The sequence below is a fragment of the Ursus maritimus genome, unplaced genomic scaffold, assembly GCF_017311325.1.
Source record: "Ursus maritimus isolate PB19 unplaced genomic scaffold, ASM1731132v1 scaffold_12, whole genome shotgun sequence".
In the NCBI taxonomy this organism is placed as follows: Eukaryota; Metazoa; Chordata; class Mammalia; order Carnivora; family Ursidae; genus Ursus; species Ursus maritimus.
In genome coordinates, this window is record NW_024423564.1 from 4,587,943 (window position 1) to 4,612,229 (window position 24,287).

The 24,287-nt window shown below is 40.3% G+C and overlaps 1 protein-coding gene and 1 long non-coding RNA gene across 4 annotated transcripts in view; one reads left to right on the plus strand and one right to left on the minus strand.

The window, feature by feature from the left end:
* The window catches only part of LOC121102020, a 56,373-nt gene extending 48,585 nt beyond the window's left edge, over window positions 1-7,788 (minus strand). The window contains exon 1 of the long non-coding RNA XR_005834024.1: window positions 7,514-7,788. This is a non-coding gene — a long non-coding RNA (uncharacterized LOC121102020). The remainder of the gene's footprint in view (window positions 1-7,513) is intronic.
* A 211-nt stretch (window positions 7,789-7,999) lies between these two features.
* PRKAB2 (protein kinase AMP-activated non-catalytic subunit beta 2) lies at window positions 8,000-23,857 on the plus strand. Of its 3 annotated transcripts, XM_040626846.1 has the most exons (8): window positions 8,002-8,419; window positions 11,955-12,121; window positions 12,984-13,077; window positions 13,312-13,432; window positions 16,332-16,465; window positions 17,160-17,228; window positions 18,123-18,159; window positions 19,296-23,857. In XM_040626846.1, exons 1-8 carry the CDS (start codon window positions 8,267-8,269, stop codon window positions 19,313-19,315), a joined length of 795 nt encoding a protein of 264 aa, XP_040482780.1. In that variant the 5' UTR covers window positions 8,002-8,266; the 3' UTR covers window positions 19,316-23,857. The 3 variants fall into 3 exon arrangements, with proteins under 3 accessions (XP_040482779.1, XP_040482780.1, XP_008705950.1); XM_040626845.1 differs by lacking the exon at window positions 19,296-23,857 and having other exon boundaries at window positions 8,000-8,419; window positions 18,123-18,819; XM_008707728.2 differs by lacking the exon at window positions 18,123-18,159 and having other exon boundaries at window positions 8,003-8,419.
* The last annotated feature ends 430 nt before the right edge of the window (window positions 23,858-24,287 follow it).

The window sequence follows — 24,287 nt, forward strand, 5'->3', positions numbered from 1 at the left end:
TATCAAGGAAATTAACATTGATAAAATACTGTTAACTAAACCACAGACCTTATTCAAATGTCACCAATTTTCAAACTAATTTCCTTTTTCTGTTCCAGGATCAACTCCGGGATCCCATACTGTATTTAGTTGTTATGTACCCTTACTCTCTCCCAATCTTTGTCAGTTCCTCAGTCTTTTGTTGTCTTTCAGGACCTTGACACTTTAAAAAAAAAAAACTAAGTTCCATACTTTTTTCTGATTTATTTAGTTTATTCCTAATGTTCTTTTTCTGTCACAGGATCCCACTCAAAATACATTACCCCTCATCATTAGGCTTGTTTAGACTGTGATAGTTTCTCAGACTTTCCTGTTTTTGATGATCTTTACAGTTTTGAAGAGTACTACTGGTTAAGCATTTTGTAGAATGTCCCTTACCTGGTGAGTATCTGATGTTTTTTCTCACGATTAGGCGGAGGTTATGGTTTTTCAGGAAAAAGACCAGAGGTAAAGTGTTATTCTCATTACATTATATGAAGGGTACATGCTACTAATGACTTATCGTGAATACTGTTAATTCTGATCAACTGGCTGATGCAGTGTTTGTCAGGTTTCTCTACTGTTAAGTTCTTCTTTTCCCCCCTTATATGTTGTACTCTCTAGAAGGAATTACTATACTCAGCCTACACTTGAGCAGTTGACAGTTATGTTCCATCTCTCTGAGAGTAGAATATCTACATAAATTTGTCAGAATTCTTCTGTATGGGAAGAATTCTTTCCCCCTTTATTTGCTTATTTAATCATTTCTTTATATCAGTATAGACTCCAGAATATTTACATTACAATTTGGGTTATAATCCAATACTGTATTATTTATTTCCTATTATCCCATCTTTAGCCATTAGGAGCTATTGCATTGGCTCCTGTGTTCCTGCGACACACCCCAGTTGTTTGTGTTGTGTGTGTGTGTGTTTGCTTGCTTGTTTGTTTGGTTTAGGTGCTTCTTCACTTTCTGGCACTACCAGCTGCTCCAGACTCATCTTATATACTCAGTGTCCCAGTCCTAAAAGCAGCCATTTCTCCCAAGAGTCCTGGTTCCTTTTATTAGAGAATGGGATTAGAAACCAAAAAAACTGGGTGCAGGTGTGCTCATGGCTACTGGGGTGTCATTTTTTTCTAGGCCCTTCATAGGACAGAGCTTGGAAATACATGTGTATATACTACCACATAAATACACACATACTTATTTCTGTATTTATCCATCTGTATCTATATGAAGGTAAACATGAATTCACATTAATGTCTTCAACTCTAACCCAGGATTTAGTGATGACATGCACAATCTTCTCATTTTACAAAGGAGAAAATTTACAATTAGGAAGATAAAGATACTTGACCTAAGTCAAACAATTTACAGCTAACAGTCTCTTTGTACCAAATCAGTACTCATGTGGTGATATATATATTAAGTGCTCAATCAATGCCTGTTAATAATTATGATGCTAATTGAAATACTAATTCTTCAAACAATGTAAGTTTATTTTGGAAAAGGAATTTTTTTTCCCAAATGAATGTTTTTATTAGATTAATATATACATTACTTTTTTATAATAATATTTTTTATTACATTATGTTAGTCACCGTACAGTACATCCCTGGTTTTTGATGTAAAGTTCGATGATTCATTAGTTGTGCATAACACCCAGTGCACCATGCAACACGTGCCTTCCTTACTACCCATCACCAGCCAAGAATGAGAGACTATGGACTCTGAGAAACAAACTGAGGGCTTCAGAGGGGAGGGGGGTGGGGGAATGGAAAAGGAAATTTTGAGGGAATATTTAGCCATAAGTGTCAGTACAGATACTTATGTGTCTAGAAGTGTCAGGTTTGGGGTCCTAACTAGTTGGAGTCATAGTCATTCTTCACTTGGAGATTTCAAGACTGTGAGCAACTTGAGAGCAGGGACTGCTTAGAATAGGCCCAGCATCAAGGTTTTTAAAAAACGAATGAGGTATACATATCATTTTAGGAAATGCTGGCTATATATTTAACCTGAGCCTTGTTTATAATGAGATATAATCATCTGTTCTGTCTACCCTCACAGGGCAGTTTTGAGATCACATGATATAGTTCACATGCAAATCCTTTGGAATCAGAAGGACAGAATTAATGATAATATGTCTGGAAAATTCTGGACCTTTTAATTTGGTTCTTCTTCCTTTGGGTGGACAGAATGTAAGAACCTCACTACCACTTCCAGGCCAGTAAAATTATTTTAAAATAAAAAATAAGAAAACACAAAAGACCACAAAAAGCCAAAGGAATCTTGAGAAAGATGAACAGATCTGGAGGTATTACATTTCTTGATTTCAAACTACTGTAATCAAAACAGTATGGTACCTACATAAAAATAGACACAGACCAAAGGAAGAGAGTAGAGAGCCCAGAAATAAACCCACCTGTATATAGTCAACTAATCTTCGACATGGGTACCAAAACCAAAAAATTCTGGAAAAGTCTCTTTAATAAGTGGTACTAGGAAAACTGAATATCCACATACGAAAGAATGAAACTAAACCCTTATCTTTTTCTAAAAAAAAGATTTGATTTATTTATTTGACGGACAGAGAGATAGCCAGCCAGTGAGAGAGGGAACACAAGCAGGGGGAGTGGGAGAGGAAGAAGCACGCTCCCAACCGAGGAGCCTGATGCGGGGCTCGATCCCAGAATGCCAGGATCACGCCCTGAGCCAAAGGCAGACACTTAACGACTGAGCCACCCAGGCGCCCCTAAACCCTTATCTTATACCACTCACAAAAACTAACTAAAAATGGATTAAAGATTTGAATTAACACCTGAAAATATAAAACTCCTCAAAGAAAACAGAGGGGAGACTCCTTGGCATTGGTCTTAGTGATGATTTTTTGGATTGGACACCAAAAGCAAAGGCAATAAAAGTAAAAATGAACAAGTGGAACAACATCAAACTAAAAAGCTTCTGCACAGCAAAGGAAACAATCAACAGATGACCTACAGAATAGGAGAAAATATTTATCTGATATTTAACTATATATCCGGTATATCAAATAAGGGACTAATATCTAAAATATATAAGAAATTCAAACAATTCAATAGCAAGAAAACAAATAATTCAACTAAAGCAAAGGTCCTTAAGGGTTATGGTTACCAATTCCAGCGTGGGAGTTGGACTAACTCCCCATACCACCAAGCAATTCTTGACACTAGCCGCGTGTCTTAAAATTCAACTCAATCCTGACATTATGTATCTGAAGATGGTGTCTGATCCCACAGCTTAAGGGCTCAGTCCTACAGAAGTGCCCCAACCCCCATATGCACACATACTTCTTTTTTTTTTTTTAAATACTTCAGACACCAATCACAAGTCCAAGTTGTCACCTGGGCTTCTGACCAACAGGTTATAGATTGGAGGTTCCTAGACCTCCTCCTTGGGTTCCATTAATTTGTTAGAGTGGCTCACAGAACTCAGGAAACCCATTTATTCACTAGATTCCTGATTTACTATAAAAAGATGTAACTCAGGAACAGCAAAGGCATACATAGGGCAAGGTATGGGAAAAGGGCATGAAGCTGCCACGCTCTTTTCTAGCTCACCACTCTCCCTGAATCTCCACATGTTCACCAACCTGGAAGCTCTCCAAACCCTGTTCTTTTTGGGTTTTATGAAGGCTTCATTACATAGGCATAATTGATTAAATCATTGTCCACTGGCAATTGATTCAACCTCCAGACCCTCTCCACTCCCTGGAGGTCAGTGGGGTGGGACTGAAAGTTCCAGCCCTCTAACCATCTAAGTTGGTCCCTCCTTCTAAAAGTCCCTTCTTTAACATAACGAGACAATTTTAGTGCACTCATCACTTAGGAAATTCCAAGGGTTTTAGGAGCTCTGTACCAGAAGTGGTATAAAGGCTAAATAAACATTTCTTGTTAGAAATAACAATAACAGAGACCTGAATAGACATTTCTCCGAAGAAGATATGCAATTGGCCAACAGGTACATGAAACACTCACCATCACTAATCATCAGGGAAATGCAAATCAAAACCACAGTGAGATATCACCTCATACCTGTTAGAATGGCTATCATCAAAAAGAGAAGAGAGGTGTTGGCAAGGATGTGGAGAAAAGGGAACACTCATACATTGTTGGTGGGACTGTAAATTGGGATAGCCACTATGGAAAACAGTATGGAGGTTCCTCAAAAAATTAAAAATAGAACTACCATAGGATCCAGCAATCCCACTTCTGGGTATATATCCAAAGGAAATGAAATCAGGATCTCAAAGAAGTATCTGCACCCTCGTATTCATTGCAGCATTATTTACAATTGCCCAGATACATAAACAACTTCAATGTCTGTCTACAGATGAATGGATAAAATGTGTTATATATAATGGAACATTATTCAGCCGTGAGAAAGAAAAAAATCTTGCCACATGTGACATCATGAATAGACCTCGAGGGTATTATGCTAAGTGAAATGTCAGACAGAGAAAGGAAATAAGTCAAATAGACAAAGACAAATACCATACAATTTCACTTCTACATGGAATCTAAAAAAAGTCCAACTCAGAGAATCAGAGGGTATAATGGAGTTGCCAGGGACTGGTGGTAGAAAAAATAGGGAGATGTTGGTTTAAGGGTATAAACTTTCAGTTATAAGATGAATAAGAGTATCTAATGCACAGCATGGTGACTATAGTAAATAGTAACTATATTGTATACTTGAAATTTGCTAAGAGACAAATTTTGAGCATTGTCATCACACATACAAAAAGGTACCTATGTGGATTGACAGGTGTGTTAAATAACTTGATTGTGATGATCATTCCACAAGGTTTATATTAAGTTGTCATGTTATACATTTTAAATATACATAATTTTGTCAATTATACAGCAATAAAGCTGGAAAAAATTTAAAATAAAATCAATGGTATTTGTTTTTAAAAATAATTGGTTTCTACAATGAATGAGTAGTCTCTTTCGTGTATAAACTTGTATCTTTCCTCTTGCTAAAGCTGATTTTTAAAATAGTATTAAATTATTTTTATTTCTTACTGAGGTATAATTTTCTTACAATAAAAGTCACCCTTTTAATTGTATAGTTCTATAACTTTTGGCAGATACACTTCTGCAAGTTTTGGCCACTACAATCAAGATATAAAACTGTTCTGTACCGCTTCCCACATTCCCTCCTGCTCCTTTGTAGTCAACCCCTCCCTCCCATCCTCAACTCTTGGAATGTACAATTCTGTTTCTGACCCTCTGCTTTTCCCAGAATGTCAAATAGAATTTGGCTTCTTTCACTCCCCATAATGCATCTGCAATTCATCCACGTGTGTATGGACAGTTTAATCCTTTTTACTGCTGAGTAGTTTTCCATTTACAACTATGCCACATTTTGTTCATTGATTTACCAGGTGAAGGACATCTCTATTGTTTCCATTTGGGGATAAATATGAATAAAGCCATACATGTTTAGTACAAATAAACATTTGTGTACAGGTTTTTGTGTGAATCCATCTTTATTTCACCTGGATAAACACCTAGGAGTGGGATTACTAAACTACATGTTGAGTGAATGTTTAACTTTATTAAAAAAATCAGATTGTTGAAATGTAAATCACCAAGATGAGATGTCCTACCCATCCCTGACCACAAATGGGAGGGGAAATGGGAATGTAAATCTCCAGACGCCCAACTAACCTGTCATCGAGTTCTATAAAATCAATATACTCTTCTCCCATTCCCACCTCTTCACCTCTCAGAAGAAGGACACCTGTAGCAGTATACATAAAAGCTTACTGTGCTATAAGGCTTCCCATGCTCTCTGTTATTTTCCTCTGTTCATCAGGCAGAATGGCTGATCTGAGGAGGGTCAGTAGAAATGACATCTGAGACACAGTAACATCAAGAGAACCCCCACCAATTACATTACCTATCACCTCCTTTTCTTTCCCTCTGTAAGGAAAGACTGAACATCGGGGTGACAGCAAACAAAGAAACTTGGGACTAGAAAGAAATAATTAATCCATCCTACAATGTTAATTACTTTTCTCCTGTGTCTAAATATGCAATATGCAAGGCTGACTTTAACTACTGACTGACTTAAAAGTGCTATCAGTGCAAAACAGTGTCATGGGTAATCCCTTAAAGGAGATAACCCAAAAAGCACTTCTATTTAGTTTTACAAGAAGTTTATTTCTTTTCTTAATAAGTTTTCCATTGGCCAATGTAATACCTGGTTTGCTTCTCCTATGCTGATCTGACTACTGTAAGGTAGACCCCAAGGACGTATTATTTGTCATAGAGAAACCACCCTGCAGTTAGAAAGCTGAATAGCACACAAGTTAAGATTTAATGTATTATTCCTTCAAGGGCCTTGCTTCAGAGTCCCATGGAAAGAATGAAAGGAACTGGCAGGGAGGGGAACGGTAGGAACCAAAGAGGAGGTAACCAGGCAGTGGAGACTTAGGAGGGATGAGCAAAAGGTGTACCTTTTTTCTGCAAACTGCCTTTGGTTAAGAGCCAGAGAATAACTGAGTTTACTAGGAGCAGAGGAAACACAAAAGGAAGAGAAGTGGATTTGCCGAACTCCAGTGGATGGGTTTTCAATTAAAAATAAACTTCCAACAAATAGAGCTGCTCATTCTGAAAGGGTGGCCTTTTACGACTTGGGGTTCCCCATCGCTGGCTATTTAAGTGGTATTATCTTGTTGGAAATGTAGTAAACAGTATTTATGTACCCTTCATTGGGCAAATGTTTATTAAAAGCTTACTCGATAGAAGATGCATGCTGAATATGAAGAGTAATCAAATCTAGATCCGCTCGCTGCCAGGTGTCAAAGCAATGCTCCTTCCACTTTCACATGTATACACATCCCCCCTGAGGATTTCGTTAAAATGCTGATTCTGATTTCTGTAGGACAGAGCCTCAAATTCTACACTTCTAACACGCTCCCAGGTGATGCTAGTGATGCTGGTCTGTGCAACACATATTGAGTGATGAGGGTTTCTAGTAGGGAATTAGACATGCACATGATTGTGATACAAAGTAAGAATTAGTAAATACCATGTAAGTTCCATCAATTATCGGTAAAGACCTAGATCTGTCCCAACCCAAGGACAATCTTTAATCTTTGTCCCTTTCTGTTTTCAGTGTTCCTTCGGATGTTTTTGCCGTTGCTCTCTTTCTCAAACTGTATTTCTTTTCGGGTTGCTCATTGCATATGCTCTTTCTTAGTTTAGAATAGCTTTCTCTTCTTCAGACTAACGTTTCACTAATTTGTCAAGGATTATCTCCTAATCATCCCTTCTTCCCTGGGGCCCCAGTCAGGGCTGACTACTCCCCACAGCAGTTAGCTTGAACCTCAAACAACTGCCACTACTTCCGCCTGACTCTAGTAGGAAGTCCGGTTTTTAATTCCCCATAGGAACCCACGTCTCCGGTTGCTTCCCATAAAAACGCTGCCGAGAAAACGTTTTGGCTAACCTGAAGCCCGGTGAGGAGGCCGGGAATAAAGTAGCGCCGCTTCTCCGGGTACGGAGCACCTGTGCCCAGGGACGTGGCCCTAATTATCATCTGGAGACCGCCTCCTCCGGAAGGCAGGCCCTGGAGCTGACCACACCAAAGATTCCTGGTCCAGGGCCGCGGCAGGTATTTCCCGCCCCGCCCGAGGCTAACTGCAGAGCTGGCGCCCCCGCCTGGCGCCGGAGGCTGCCTACCATAGAGGCGGCGGCGGCTAGAGGGGCCGGCGAGCTCCGGGAGCCGTCACCGCGCGGCCGTAGGGAACGCGCGCGGGGCGGGTCTCGCGCCACTGGCCTTGTAGCCATTTTAGGAGGAAACCCGGATAGCTAGCCCGGGGCGCGGCTTCAATTTCAATAACTTTATTGGTGGCCTTGTCCGCAGAACAGCCATCGCACTAGTGGCTAGGGGAGGAGGGAGAGCATCGCGGGAGGTGATTGGGGTGGGGGCGTCCCCGGGCAGTGAGCGCGGGGATGCGGGGTGTTCCCTAAAGTGGGTTTCCTGAGCAGGGGGCATCAAGAGGGTTTTGGGGGGTTCCGGGCGCTCCTGGAGGCCAGCGAAGGAGGGGACCCCGGGCACGGCTTCCCTGGAGCGGGGATTCCCTTGCCCGGGTCCCCAGGCGCAGGGGCGGAGCCGAGAGCGCCCCTGACGCGGCCGCCGGGGTGTTCCTAGACCCGTGTTGTTTCCCACGGCAGGTGGCCCCCGACTCGAGCTGCAGCCATGGGAAACACCAGCGACCGGGTGGCTGGCGAGCGCCACGGCGCCAAGGCTTCACGCGCCGAGGGCGCCGGCGGCCATGCGCCGGGCAAGGAGCATAAGATCATGGTCGGGAGTACCGACGACCCTAGCGTCTTCAGCCTGCCGGACTCCAAGGTGAGCGTCCCCACGCCCCCATTGGGCGCAGCTGCAGCAGGCTGGGAGTCAGGGCTCCTCCTCCCTTTCCTGGTTCTTTCTTATCACACTGACCTAGGATACGGTTTTCTGAATTAAAGGGATTTTGGGAGGGGGGGGGACGGAGATGTTGGAGGGTGATTACTCCTGCGGTGCTGCCTCAAAATAGGATAGAGGCGGAATTTTGTTTTTCGATTAATCTGTTGTCCATATTTTTACGATAGGGACTGTAGACCCCCACCCCCACCCCATCCCTGGTTTTCCTAACAGGCAGGTGCCCTCTTTTAGAGTACTGATGAGTTTATAGGTTGTAAACCCTGGTAGAAAACTTAAGACGGTAGGTTCCCCGAGTTGCTGATCATCCGCGGCACTTTCTCAGATTTACCCTGAGGTGGGTAAATGAATTTATTTTTCCTGACAATTTCTATGTATCAGTGTCATTTTTGCGCTACTAAGAACTCAGCGCTTCTGATCCTCTCCCTCTTTGGCATGATTGTGAGCAGCAACCACTTGCTTCTTTGATACTTTTTCCAGTCTTGGGGGACAGTAAAGGACCTCCTTTGGTTTGCTGCTCAGTTTTCATCTTATACTTTATATCGTGGTGGCTGGGGTGCTTTTTTCATGCCCAGCTACATCCTCAAGTGGGAGAGCAAATGATTGCAGGATTTCTCCACTTCCCAATAGTAGTTCATGATGTTACCATCGCTGAAAAAGAACAACCCACAGCTGCCCGGAAGACCTTGTCTCAAATCCAAGGACCTTCAGAGAAGTGGCAACTTGTGTTCATCCATAGAAGAGTTAGACGGAACAAACAGCAATGTGATTACCATCGGAATGTTTCTAGTCACATTTAGAGCTGTCAGCATGAAATACAATAATCCCTCCACGCTGTATGAGTGGGATAAAGTAGAAAAATGGAGGGTTTGAGGAGATTCGGGTGTATTTGATGTTTCTTATCACTTCAAACCTTTCACCAAATTGGGGTTTGAGAGAGTAAAGAATGAATTGCCCCATAGGTAGCACATGAAATTTGGATTCTACAGTTTATTTTCTTGAATCCCAATTGAGAACATAACTACAGAAAAAGAAGTGAAGGTGATAAGAAGAACCACTTCTTGGGGTTTCTTCTTCCTTCTCCCACTTCAGAACTTCTTCCTCAACATTTGGGCCATCTACCCAGTCATTTGAATTTACTTTTTCAAAGCTTTCTCAAGGTGATCCACCGTGTAATTTTACCCTTTTCCTACATCGATGACTCAGGATTTAAGTACGGTGTATTGTCAAACTGTGACTGCAATAATCAGTGTGCTGAATAAAAGCCAGGTTGCTCCATCTGAAATGGAGCCTATTTTGGTTCATTCTTTCCCTAACCTCAGTCTTGCCATTTGTGAATAAGAAAATTATTTCAGATAATTCCTAAGGTCTCTTCTACATCTCAAATTTTATAGTTTTCCATCTAGTCTCTTTACTTCTTCCTTCAATGTTTTACTTAAACGTTTTCAAACTGTAGTTCTCATTGTTTTGTCTCTTTTTCTGGTGATTTTGCTGACGATTTAACTTGGAGTAAATGGTCTTTCAGCTAGTCAGCTGCACTCAGGCCTGCCACAGAAATGTCATGTCATATGTGGAAGGGCTTTCTTCCAAAGCTAGGCATATTAATAGTTTGCAGCTTTCAAATTCTAAACTGCAAATACTAAATCATGAAAGTAACTCGTAGAAACAGTGGCAGTGGGGCCTACATTGCTTCAAATGCCAGTCCTCTTCAGTGGACTAGTTCAATGGTTCTCAATCCTATTTGCACATTAGAATCATTTGAGATTTGTTTAAACACTATATGGAAATTTGGAAACATTTTCCATGTTTCAAAGTAGGGAGAACAGTGCAATGAACTCCTGTATACCCATCACCCAGTTTAAACAATGATCAAATTGTGAACAAATTTATATCATCTATACCCCAATCCACTCTCCCCCCACCAGTTATTTTGAAACAAATTCCAGACATCTTATCAAACATTTTATCTGTAAATATTTTAGGATCTATCTGTAAAGATGAGTTTTTTCCTTTATTTTAACAATCACAGTATTATTATTCTCTGTAAAGCTTTTTAAAAACAGATTCCTAGGCCCTATATCTGAATCAGAATCTGAGTTATTCTTAGGCGTATGTAAAAATTTCTGTAATTCTGATGCAGCCAGTCAGGCAAGAGTGCATTGCTATAAGAATATGGAGATAAAGGTTTTCACTTAAGACACTTCCTTATGGAATGTGAAAGTCCCTTCAATTCTGTTTCTCTGTTTACTTGAGTTTATGCTGCTACAGGTGTCTCATAGTATAGTTTTGAGGAATATTGGGAGACCGTATAGAAGGTAGACTACCTTAGCCATTTTCAGAGTAAAGCCCAAATGAATAAGTTAATCCTTTTTTTTAACCCACATTATTTTATTTGGTGATGTTTTTACTTGATGCAGTACAGTCCTATTTACCTATTTACCGAAGTCATTTAAACCATTTCGAATTGGGGATCAGCAAACTTTTTCTGTAAGGGACCAGACAGTAAATATTTTAGACCTTGTGGACCATACAATCTCTGTCACAACTATTCAGTTTTGCTTAGCATGAAAGCAGCTGTAGATAATATGTAAATGAGTGAGTGTGACTATTTTCCAATAAAAGTTTATCTATAAAAGCATCTGGCTCCCTGGCCATAGTCTGCCAACTCTTGTTCTAAAGGATGGTAATGAAAAGAAACTAAGTAAGAAGTCCTTTTTTTTTTTAGAATCCTACAGACCTCATTTGATATTGGAACTGCTTTTGTAAAAGGAAGCTGTGTTTTTGATCTGATGCTCCTTGAGGCTCCAGAATTTTTATCCCCACTCCTGAAATAATTAGTATATACCTGGCAGAAGTGAGCAAGTAAGATTTCATAACCAGTTTCCAAAAATTAAGAAACCAATGATACAATTTTTCTGTACTTTTAATGTCCTTTTGTAACCGATTAGCCAGAATGAAGTTTATGAATTATTTATGAATTTCAGTATCTCTAACTTGTATTACAACTGATAATTCAGAGCTGTTCATATTTACATGTGAAAAATACATGGCTAACTTTATTGCTTTTTATGGAAGCATACTTTTTTCATATTTTTTCTTTTAAGAGGGACTCAGAAACATATCATAATTGCCTGCCTGTGGGTTAATCTGGTAACAGGGAGTAGTAAGCTTCCCCCACCTCTTTTTTTGAAAGGAGATCCTAAGGCTCTGAAAGGGTGAGTGATATATGCAAACTCTAAAGTTAGGCTGTGATTTGGGCAACCCTTGAGCGTAAGCCATTTGACCATTTTAGTCCTAGATGGGTTATTTTTCCATAGTTTGTTCAAAATCTGATGCAGTTGCTAATTTCAAGGCTCATTGATCCTTAACCAGAAATGTAGCACCCCTCTCTGCCCTAGGGAGGAGAGTGACCTTTTAAGAATTCCTGGGTCACAATTTAGGGATGACCTAATCCTTCTTACAGCTCCCTGGGGACAAAGAGTTTGTATCATGGCAGCAGGATTTGGAGGACTCCGTAAAGCCCACACAGCAGGCCCGGCCCACTGTTATCCGCTGGTCTGAAGGAGGCAAGGAGGTCTTCATCTCTGGGTCCTTCAACAATTGGAGCACCAAGATTCCACTGATTAAGAGGTGAAGACGAGTGTCTTGGTTGAGTCTACAGGGTCCAGGAGTAGAGACCTGATTTCCCTTCTCAGGAGAGAGACCTGGCTGGACTGCTTCTTTCTACCCGCTAGGGACTCTCTCTAGAACATTTTCTGTGGCCAATGACTACTGCTGTGGCATTTTTTTTTAAATCTCACAGGGAGTCAGAAATGTTTAACCAGTTAGAATATCATTGCCTCAGAGGAACTTATCGTACAGCTTTGTGGGTACATTCTTTAGGACTGTGTTAACACAAGTCCTGTCTATCCCTGTGGGAAGTCATCTGTAACTGGCTGAGTCCACTTGTTCTGACTTCTGCACTAAAACAAAACACAACTGATATTCTAGGTAGTAATGTGAGTTGTTGCTTGCAGAGCAATAATGAACTAATTGGTAATCAGAATGGCCCTTTATAACTAAGTCATTTTTCAGAAAATGCTCACCAAACTATGGGAAGGGTACCTTGAGGCACTCACACAAACTATGGGAAGGGTACCTTGAGGCACTTCTGTATTGTGAAGCTACTTGCTGTCTTCTTTACACTTGTGAAGGATCTGTTCCTGCTGAAGCAAATTAGTTGTACTAAGGTGAACCATTTTGGGGGATTAACATCTGTTATTCTTTTCCAGATATTAAGAACTAAAGTTCTTGGGAGGGGCTGGCAAATATGTGCTCAAGGTGATACAGAAAAGGATAATGGGTCTATAAATTTTTTTATTCCAGGGGGGAGAATCGCTTAGGAATGTGGGAGATCACTGGTATGATGTTGTGAATGTCTCATGGCTTTTACATTTACATTCTCTCTTGTAACAGGAACTTGGCCTGTTTAACCTTCTGTTTTCTTCTGTAGCCATAATGACTTTGTTGCCATCTTAGACCTCCCTGAGGGAGAGCACCAGTACAAGTTCTTTGTGGATGGACAGTGGGTTCATGATCCGTCAGAGGTAAGGCCTTGATCTCCAAGGGCAACCATTAACTTAACTGTGTCCTTTTGGCTATTATTCCCCTTGGTGTCAAACATCATTGCTGTCAGGATTGATGAGCTCCTACACTGGAGGATTTCTCTCTTGATTAAAGATGGAGGTGCCAAGTATGATCATTTTTTTAAAATAGGAGAGTTAGATGGAAGAGATGAATTTAAAACAGGGTATATGAGTATTTTCCATTCATTGTTTCAGCCTGTGGTTACCAGTCAGCTTGGCACGATTAACAATTTGATCCATGTCAAGAAATCGGACTTTGAGGTGTTTGATGCTTTAAAGCTAGATTCAATGGAAAGCTCGGAGACATCTTGTAGAGGTAACGTAGCATTTGCTCTTTCTTGATGTGTTTTGCTTATAATGCCTTTTTCTTCCCAAGAGTGGTTTTTGTTTTTCATTTTTTCCTCAGGAATCTTCTGAATCATATATGTGTTTTACATATATATACAAATTATAATTTATTAATATATATATTTTTTGTCTATATATATGTTTATCTTTTTTTTTTTTAAGATTTTATTTATGTATTTGACAGAGAGACAGCCAGCGAGAGAGGGAACACAGGCAGGGGCAGTGGGAGAGGAAGAATCAGGCTCCCAGTGGAGGACCTGACGTGGGGCTCGATCCCAGAGCACCGGGATCACACCCTGAGCCGAAGGCAGACGCTTAACGATTGCGCCACCCAGGCGCCCCATATGTATATGTTTATCTTCTAAACATTTAGATCTTGTCTGAGAGAAAAAAAATCTTAGTTTAGTATATTTGATTTCAAAATTTTTTAACCAAGATCTACAGCAAGACATTTGTTTTACACTGTAACCCATTCTCTCTCCCCCCATCTCTCTCCCCCTCCCCACTCTCACTCTCTCACACACACACACACACACACGCATTCCTGTAACACAAATCTCAGCAGAATGTGTGTCTTTGTTATATATGATACACTCTGTTTTCTATTTTATCCTTTCTTTCATGAGCCACTAATGGGCTATAGCCTGTAGTTTAAAAAGCTATTTCTAGTAATATTTCAAGGTTTCATTGACCTTTTGGCAGTATCATCCAGCGAGACTAGTTCCGTCTGGTTTGCCTTGTTTAGCTGCGTCTGCATTAGCTTAATTCTGCCAATTTGATAGCTTGGCTGGCAGGTCTGCATTTTTGTATGGCCCTCCAACTATGGCTGTCTTTGGGGAGAAAGGGTTACAAAAACCCCACAGCTCTTTTGTGTGTATGTTAACTGAAGTTCTATCAGTTTTTGGTTTAAAAAAAAAATTCCTTGTTAGAGGAAAAGACCTGTGTCCTTTTGTTTCTCCCAATATTACTTTTTCCATGGCTTTCTTCCCATTTGCTACAGCATCAGAAGAGTGATTTGCTAACCACGCTCACGGTTACCATTTTAGTACATTACATTAAGGCTGTAACTGTCTAAAGAATTGTGCACCCTTTTCCTAGTGAGCACACTTTTCCCTCGTGAGTTCAAAGCCTGCCCTTGCTACTCACGAGCTTTGAAGTCATGGACAGGTCCTTCGACCTGTCTGGTTCTCAGTTCCATATTACTAAAATCAGAGGCTTAGCTTCTCAGTCATTCTCATCTGAGGAGACACAACCTTAAGTGGAGCATATTAGAATCTCAGAGCACAGAGGTGGCTTATGCAGCTTCTAAAAGACCAATCAATAGTATTATAATTGCCTGTTTATGAAAATCATAAAAATAGTTTTCATTATATAAGCTCAGTAAATAAAGCTGAACCTTCTTCTTGCCTGGTGGGGCAGTGATTAATAAGGGTTTAATTATATTAATTAAGTGATGAGGCCACTTGAAACTCTACATTTTTACATTATATGATTCTGGAGAAGCAACTGATGAACAGTAGACATGGAATCATAATTATATAGAAAGGAAACTAGCATACTTTTGATATCTCTCTTTTCCCTCTTTCACCCAATTTCCTGATCTACTTTGTGTCTCTACGGATTTGCCTATTTTGGACCTTTCCGCAATATGTGGTCTTTGGTGTTTGGCTGCTTTCACTTAGCATGTTTTCAGGGTTCGTCCGTGCTGTGATATGTCTTAGTACTGCACTCCTGAATAAAATTCCATTGCACTGATTCATTAGCCGGTGGACATTTGGATCGTTTCCACTTTTTGTCTGTTACAGACAATGCTGTTCTGAACATTTGTGCTCAAGTCTTTATGTGGACATACATTTTCATTTCCCAAGAGTATAATTGCTGGGTCATATGCCAACTTAAAGTTTAACTTTTGCGGGGCGCCTGGGTGGCACAGCGGTTAAGCGTCTGCCTTCGGCTCAGGGCGTGATCCCGGCGTTATGGGATCGAGCCCCACATCAGGCTCCTCCACTAGGAGCCTGCTTCTTCCTCGCCCACTCCCCCTGCTTGTGTTCCCTCTCTCGCTGGCTGTCTCTACCTCTGTCGAATAAATAAAATAAAATCTTTAAAAAATAATAAATAAATAAATAAATAAAGTTTAACCTTTGGAGGAAATGCCCAACTGTTCTCCAGAGCTGCTGCACCATTTTACATTCCCACCAGCAATGGGGATCGTACAAAGGTTCCAATTTTTCCACATCCTGACCTACAATTATTATTATATGTTTTTTATTATAGCCATCTTAATGAGTGTGAAGTGGCATTTGATATACATTTCCCTAACAGCTACTACATCATTAGTAATCTTGTCCTCATTGTTGCAATTATTGTAGTATCAGCAGTCTGAGAGTTTATAACCTTGTTATCTGTTGCTTGCGTGGAAAAAAGAAAAAAATCTAATTTTTTCACATCATTTGACAGTTTACAAGGCATTGTTACATCTGTTACCTCCTTTGATTCCTATAAAAACATTGTGAAATAGGGTAGAGATTATTATCTTTCAGTTCATGAATGAAGAAACTGACCGTAGTAGGATTTGTTCTAGGTCATACAGCTGATAAATAGAATGGCTCTTCTCTGAACCTATGTCTTTCACTCCTCTTCCCCTCCTCTGTCCTCCATATCATGTTGCCATGTTGAGGAATTTCAGGGTTCGTGTTCAGGATGATTCAGACTCTTTCTTTGCCTTACAGTTGTAGAACCAGCAGGTTACAAGTTTATGATCTATGGCTTTTCCCATATTTAATATTAGCTGCCATGTATTGACAGTTTTTTCATGTATTTTTACTAGCTCTCCAACTTTCCCTTATATTTGGATAAATCTCTTCCAGACCTCTCCAGCTCTCCCCCAGGGCCTTATGGTCAAGAAATGTATGTGTTTCGATCTGAGGAGAGATTCAAATCCCCACCCATCCTACCTCCTCACCTTCTTCAAGTTATTCTTAACAAGGACACTAATATTTCTGTGAGTATCCTGAGAGAATTACTGGGGCATCTGGGGGTTACTAGGACCATTTGAGCTAGTTGATAATCCTAGAAGTTGGGATTTTTACAAAGCTGTGTTGAGAATATATATCATACACATATCAATAGCATTACAGATTCCTTTTTCCAGGGCTGAGTTGTTACTTTTCCAGGTACTGATACCAAAATTCATAGTTATCTTCTGGTCCTCATAAATTAGACCCAGAGCCATGGATTGCTAGAACCAATTTCTGGGACTTCTAGTCCAACACAAGATAAGGCATACTTATCATTTGGGGATATAAAAAGGAGTATAAAAGGTTTGGGTTTTTGTGTGTTTTTTTCCATATAATTTACATCTCTAGTCAATTCACTTGATTCCCACTAAGATTATTTTTGCCTCTTAACACAAATCTTCTGTATGTGTTTTGGGCAAGATTTTTGTTTTAGCTCTATTAAGGGAGAAAAATAGATGCTAAGGCTTAGAGTTTCTGTCCCGGACTCAGAATTTTCCTAATTTTCTGTAATGAGAACATAAAGATTGATATATACTAGGGTGAGTGTATTATTTAAAAGAAATACACATTCTAGTTTAGCGTTTCTCAACAGATCCAAAGAACTCTAAGGAAGAGTAAACTGTTTGGTTCAAAACTGTGCACTTAACCCCATTTAGTGATTTTTGTTTTCTTTCTTAGTGTGATCCAGCTTTGCTTCCTGAGCCCAATCATGTTATGCTGAACCATCTCTATGCATTATCCATTAAGGTAAGTGGTGGGCCTGGCTCTTCCCTAAAATGGGAGGGCAGGGGTGACACATGTTCTCCAGTGGTTACTTGGCCTGCCACTTCACTGACGCTAAAGCTGGCCATAATGGTCAAATAATAGGAGAAAAACCTTTTTTTTAACTAGTAGGTGGATTTTTTGTTCGTTTTTAATCTTAGTACCTCTATGTTCTGGCTAGCTAAATTGCGCTGTGATTGAATGAACTTTTTTGCTTCCTGGTTTCTTTTTGGGTAGCTATAACCTTTGTACCACCTCCTTCATTAAATTGGAGTTCACAGCACTAGGATTTCATTTGCAGGCAAAGCAAGTTTATCTTCCAGTTCAGAGAATGCTTGAATGTGATTAAGGCTTTTGCTTTTTAAAGGTGGATATGTGCTGCTTTTGAGTGCTTCAGTCATACACCCACTGGTTGCATCACTCCACTACACTAGGTAAAGGAGAGAGGTGACCAGATTTGCTCTGTCCCCTCCAATTCTAGAGTCCTTAGTTTCTCTGCTGCTTTAGAGTCTGGGTTGAAGATAACCCTTTCAGTCTTGTCATGCATGTCTTTGTGGTTTGGCTATTGGAATGAAGTTTTATATAGCTCTGTAGTTACTATACAGAGCTGTATCCTCATCAGAATCACCTGGGGAAATTTGTAAAAATACAGTTTCAAAGCCTACATCCCCAGAGATTCTGAATAAGTGCATCTAGGATGGACCCCCAGTAACTGTCTTTTAAGCTGCTTATATTTCTTAGATGTGCAGCCAGATTAGGGAAATCACTGATACAGTTATCTTTAATAGATTATGTAGTACTTTTCAAATATATATTATTGAATTTAATTTTTATAATAACCTTGTGAGGTAAGTATTATTTTTAACCCCTGTCTTATAGATAAAGAAACTAAAGCTCAGAGAAGGTCATAATGCCAGTAAGTACCAGAGAGAGGACTGGGGTCCTCCCGTCCTCATTCCATGTTCTTTCTTAGAGATCACTGTGCCAGGTCTTTCCAAGTAGGTTTTTCTCTCAGCTGCTTCTGATTTCTACCAAACCCTTCCTGGAGCCGAATTTTTTACCTTCCTGGCTTTTGTCGTATTTAGGCTGTGATCAGCATACTCTGGTCACAGAATGTTAATCTGAGAAACATTCATTGTAGATAACACAGCATATGGGAAAATGGGAAGATGCATTGGTTTCTCAGTTGGATTTGCTTGAGTTCTTTGGATCAAACTGAATTTTGCCTCCTGTAACTGCTCCTTGACTGTCAACTGACGCTCATGGGCCTACCGTCTCCTCCCATGGCATACCCTTGAGCTGTAACACAGCCAGGGAAAGAGTACCTCTGACTTGTCATATTGGTTCTGACCCAGATCAGGGTTTTGATTACTGTGATTCAGCTTGGCCTTGACCCACTCCTGGTTCTGTCAGATTGTTTAGGCTGTTTGGAGTTGATCCATTGGATTGAGTGTCTTTCCAAGGAAGATTTTGGGGTATACTTTGTTCAAGGATAGAGAGGGATTTCTGAATCTTCTCTTGATTAGAACGAACTTTTTAAGTTCATCCCTGGCATTAAATGGAAATTAGACCTGCTTTGGGGTTTGAAAATGGGAAAGAAAAAAAAAAATCACTCCCCTTTCTTCTCACTGCATTTTAGACTTCCTTCTAAAAATGAATGTCAGGATTTTTTTTTTCATGATAGTTTTAAGCCGAAGATTCAAATTTGAGGTAGGGAAATGAGTAAGAAGATAGGAAACTAATATTTCTTCAGCACCTATTTTGTGTCAGGTACTCTGCCAGATATTCTCATAGAATCATCAGAGCCCCCTTCATGGTAGGTGTTATCCTTTGTCATGATGAGAAAAAAGGCTTAGAGGCATCAAGTATATTACTCAAGACCACAAATAGAGTAACAGGAATCAGGATTGGAATTGAAGTTGAATTGAACCAGCCTGCTTATATAATATCAACTATCTCTGTTAAAAGTGGGCAACTGTGAAGGACTGAAGGCTGGAAGAGCCACCTGTAGTCTGAACTAACAAATTAGCTGCATGTGTCTTTCCCTTGCAGGACAGTGTGATGGTCCTTAGCGCAACCCATCGTTACAAGAAGAAGTATGTCACTACTCTGCTGTACAAGCCCATCTGAAGGGATCACTTCCTGCCTCCCAGGATTTAAGAGAAGCATCTCTCTTGCCTTTCTGGACTGGACCAGTCTTAACTAAGACTGGAAGGCTAATTTGCTTTGAGGCTAATATGTGTGTTTCAGAGCCTTTGAGTAGGATGCTCTGCTTTTGCATTTGATTGCAGACGGGAGCTTTATGAGTTCATGGAATTTATTTTAAGGAAAAAAATTATGTGTGTGTGTGTGTATGCACACATATACATACATATATATATACACACACACATACATGCACATATATGAGAGGAAGGTTAGTGGAAGCCTCCTAGCTAGATGTGTTCTCTCTGCTGTGGGGACTCACCAAGACCAGTTTGGGGGAGCTGCAGGAAGAACCATTACAGGAAGCTTTTTTCCTAAAATGGATGAAGAGCCAACTCTCAGGATCCTTGTTGGGTAGAGATTCTACCACTGCTACCTTGGCTCTCCAAGGGATGGGCTTGTGCCGGACTTCTGCCCTACTTACAGTTGCCTCCCTGCAGGGGCAGCTTTTTTTGCATGGGTTCTCTGTATTCGTAGAGTATGTGGCACAGTCTTTGCTTTTTATGAAACCAGATGCCCCACAGGAACCCTTTCTATACTCTCTTCACATTCTTGCTTTGATAACCTCCTTTAGATCTTATACCTGACACAAAACTCCAAAGGCTATGTGAGACCTGACCCACCACACAGACTGGGGCTGCCAGAAAGACTCCTTTTCAGCCCAGCACAGGCCCAGGCCACTTTGTTACCACTTGTTTTAACTTCTACTAAAGAAAATATGTCTCAGCATTATCAGAAAGGCAGAGTGCAGAAGGTCTACTTTCTCGTTTTAGTTTAGTGACACAGCTTAGGCTGTCTTGGGACATTCCCATAGGTTTTCCCACCTGGCCTTGCCCTGCTTCCATATTTTCTTTCACAGAGCAGACAGCTTTGAAGGTGGGAGTGAAACCAGGGGAAACCTTAATGTCTTTCATCCCTGGGAGATTTTTGTGTGCCTCCATTTTTCTTTAATTAAAAAATGACTTTTCATTGTTCTTAAGAGACTGAATAGGAAAATTTTAGGCTCTTAATGAATGGTTCCCAAGATTTTCTTCAACAAGAATAGTAGTTTAGCCCTCTACAGTCTTACATCTATGTGGCCAACCCTGTGCACATCACTACACTAAACACTGTTCTAGAAACAAATTCAGGTTCATTTGGTGCACCTAAAAAGTTTCTTCAACTTAAAGACTCAATAGGCCAAGAAGCAAGAAAAATACCCCTGGGGTTCCTAACCATGAATAGTATTACTTCCCTGCACCAAGTACAAACAGAACCGTTTTGTTTTTCTCTTTTTTGAAAGTGTTCGATGAAGAAGTGGGTTCAATGATTTTCATTTGTGGAATGAAAAGTAGCTATCCAATCCACTCTTGGGGTTCAGAGATAAAAATCTTTTTCTAAATATCTGTGGCTCTTCCATTAAGGATAAATGCAAGTCAAAACATTCAGCACTGAAGGAGGACAAACTTGAGGCTTGAGAGACACCTTGACTGTTAGGATGTGCCCAGCGACACTGAAAGGGTACCCATAGGTCAGCTTAGCTACCTCCTGTCTTTCCTGTTCAAAGCTGATGACACAGTTGTCTTTGGGTACGTAGACCTTAGATCCTGCGAGTGAGGCAGTAGGGCATTGGGTGGTTTTGCTGGGAATGCAAATTGCTAAGTGCTTTGGTGGTTACTTGCAGAGAGTAAGTACTGCTTTAGCCAGTGAAGGCCCCCTTCTGCAGCAAAAGGCTTTTGTGGGAAACCTTTTATGGTCCCAACCACTTTTTGAGTGGTGTGTCATTTTAAAAAATCCAGGCCAAATCCTATTATAAGCAACTCTCAGGATTTACATTGTCTTCAGTTATACTACTGTTTTTTCCAGTACCCATTAAATAAGTGGGCCACATAGGAGGATTCAGATTCTTGGTTGTTACTTGGAAGATTTTGTCACACTACTATTTCTTGTCAATAGTACTGAAGTATAATTGCCTATGTGTTCATGTATTAAAATTTTTGCACAGTTGTATCGGTAGAATGGGGCAGGAAAAGAGATTCCTTCAATTTCTTAGGCCAGCGGCTTCCATGAACTGGCTCTGACTCCAAAGACACTAGGTTTTGGTGCTTGGTGGCCTTCAAATATCCCTAATCTGGGTATGTGCAGAAAGTGTCAGTTTCCTAAGTTCTTAGGTAATCTCCCCGCCAAATGTGAAGTGGGAGCCTACCAGCTAGTATGGAAGAGGGCAGGCAAGGTGAACTGGGGGATGCCTCCTTCACTGTTCCTTCTCTGCACTGCTCATACAGCCTGTGGCCCTAAGAAGCCTGTCACACAGTCTGTCCCCAAGAAACTGTTCTAGACGGTAGAGAGGGAAGGGGGAAGGTAGCCCAGAGTATAACCCATTCATTCTTTTTTGTTGGTTAAAGGGATAGTTTATTTTCTGTAGATGAGAGCTTGGCAGATTTTGAAAATGAATAAAGGCAGGAAAAACCCACTTTTTTAGTTTTAAAAAACATGGCTTTTTGCTTGGTTGTTTTTTGTTGTTGTTGTTAGTTGTTGTTGTTTTGCTTATAGGAGTTTCACAGAGTCAAAGTTAGAAGAGTTAGAAAATCACTCTTTAGGAGTGCTCACCCTTCAAGAACTGCATCATGGCTTGGGGGTTGTGGGGAAAAGGAAGAGTGACTGAGCTAAGGAGGATACTAGGCAATTAAAGGCTTAATTAACTGAGAACTAAAAATAGCCTTTTTGTTGTTAATTAAATGAGACAACGTACTGGTCCTACTGTATAAAACATCCCTTTCTTGTTACTTTTCTCTACCCTTTCTTTTATATTCTGCTTTAGCTTCATTTGTCAAGCTGACTTTACCAGAGTCTCAGGCCAAATATTACCTAAAACAAATGTTAGTCATCTTGGTGGTCTGGTTATGGTTATTAGCTTGCATTAAGCTTAGGGTTGAATGGGATTTGGTCACTGTCAGTAACACCCCCTATGAGCACACCTGGCCTCAAGTGTGTTGGCCTTTTTTTTTTTTTTTTAAACAATGCTTATATGGTAGAGAAACCCTGTAAAAGGAGAGTCCAAGAGAAGATTCTGAGAGGATCATACAAACCCAGGCCTCCAATTTCTTGTCTCTTGTAGACCTAATGGATCTGAGGTAAAACCTTTGCAAAGTGTCAGTACTCCGTGTATGCTGCTAAAATGAAGTTAAGTTTGGAAAGAAGTGTTACCTCCAGACTGTGCTTACATTAATCTGGGTATAAATGAAGGAGACATACTAATGATAGAATCCCCTGCTTCTCATTGGGGAAATAGGGCTTTTAAAATTTTGACCTCAACTAAAAATGATATGCAATAGTCTATGTTGTGTGTGTTTGAAAAATATTCTATTCTCAGAGATTTCTAAGTCCTCACGTTCTAGTGATATGGGGCATAGGCTTAGAGGCAGATATACAGTTTGTTCACCCATTATTCTGACTCATCCTTAAAGCCAAGTCCTTGCTGTCTTCTACCAGGAACTGCTAGCTCCAGTTACCCATGGGATAGAGCACCTGGGAGGGCTAGGGGTTAGGAAGACTCTGGATCCTAGGCATTTGTTTCTTCTTAAGCGCCCACCACAGTGGAAGGTTGAAGGGCTATCATTTCGGCAGTGAACCCAAACTTCTGGAACAAAAGGCCAAATCTATTTTTTTAACTATAAGAAGAAAGAAGTCTCAAGAGTCTGTTACTTATGAAATCCAATTCTTAGCAATGGAATCCCTCTAGGATTCAAATGTGGACTTTGTCTTGATTTGCTTTTCTCTCTTCTGCTTTGAAGTGATTAAGTTTCATTAAAAATTAAATTTTTTATTAGCTCCAACATTAGTTGGAGTTGAATTAATTGCGTGTAGCACAGTGCGTTTGCAGTAAGATTGCTGTGAAATGCCAAACACTCTGGATTTTGTAGTCAAGTTAAATGATCGAGGAATGCCACCTACCATAAGTATTATATTCTGTATTTGATCATCCTCTTTTCTGTTCCCATCCACAGAACAATTACCTTACTTAGGTTGTGGTTTTGGAGCAGCCAAAGCTCACCGATATCCATTAGTCCTAATCTCCACGCTGGGCCCTATTTGTGAGACTTGTTTGAATTTTGGTAAATTGAAGGATGCTGGTTGTTATTTCACTGAAGCACTTTGAATGAGTGCAGCTCTGTCATAAAGGGGGAATAAGACTATAATTTGGAAGGGAATTAAATATGTGAGTCCTCCTTTAAACGGTGCTTTTTGTAACCTTTAGTGCCGAGGTACAGGGTTGCTTTTCAGTATTCCACAAAGGATTGGCATACAAGCTTTTCCCCAAATGTAATTTGTCACTGGACTTTGACATGTCTGAAAATTATGTGATGTAACACATACAGAAATGTGAGGTTTTTCCCATAAAACTGTTGAATAAAAGTATTATACAGCAATAATATTTGAGTTCTTCATTGGTCACTGATTATATTGTAAAGATCTGTCTGCCTTGGTAGTCTCAGAACCTAAAGAATGCAAATCACCACATAAACACATTTGAATAAAGGGAGAGGTCATGGTGCAGGACACAAGTGAAGTCATCCAACCATCTGCCATTTTTCCTCTTTTCCAGGCTATGCCAGCATTAACTAGAGGAATGTGAACTCAGTGATTTGAAATTTGGCACATTTTAAAAATCTGCACACTTAGCTATTATCCTGTGCTGGATTTACTTAGGCCCTAGACTAAGGGTTTTCACCCATCTGTACATTCGTATCACCTATGCAGGTTCTAAAAAAATATTGATGCCCCATCTAATACCTCCATCCCTAATTAAATGGAAATCTCTGGTATGGGATCCAGGCACCCGTATTAGAGTCCCAGATG

Coding starts and splice junctions, on each gene's coding strand:
- PRKAB2 (XM_040626845.1), top strand. CDS start 8,267: ATGGGAAACACCAGCGACCGGGTGGCTGGCGAGCGCCACGGCGCCAAG. Junction 8,420..11,954: donor TCAGCCTGCCGGACTCCAAG/GTGAGCGTCCCC, acceptor TCCTTCTTACAG/CTCCCTGGGGACAAAGAGTT. Junction 12,122..12,983: donor AAGATTCCACTGATTAAGAG/GTGAAGACGAGT, acceptor TTTCTTCTGTAG/CCATAATGACTTTGTTGCCA.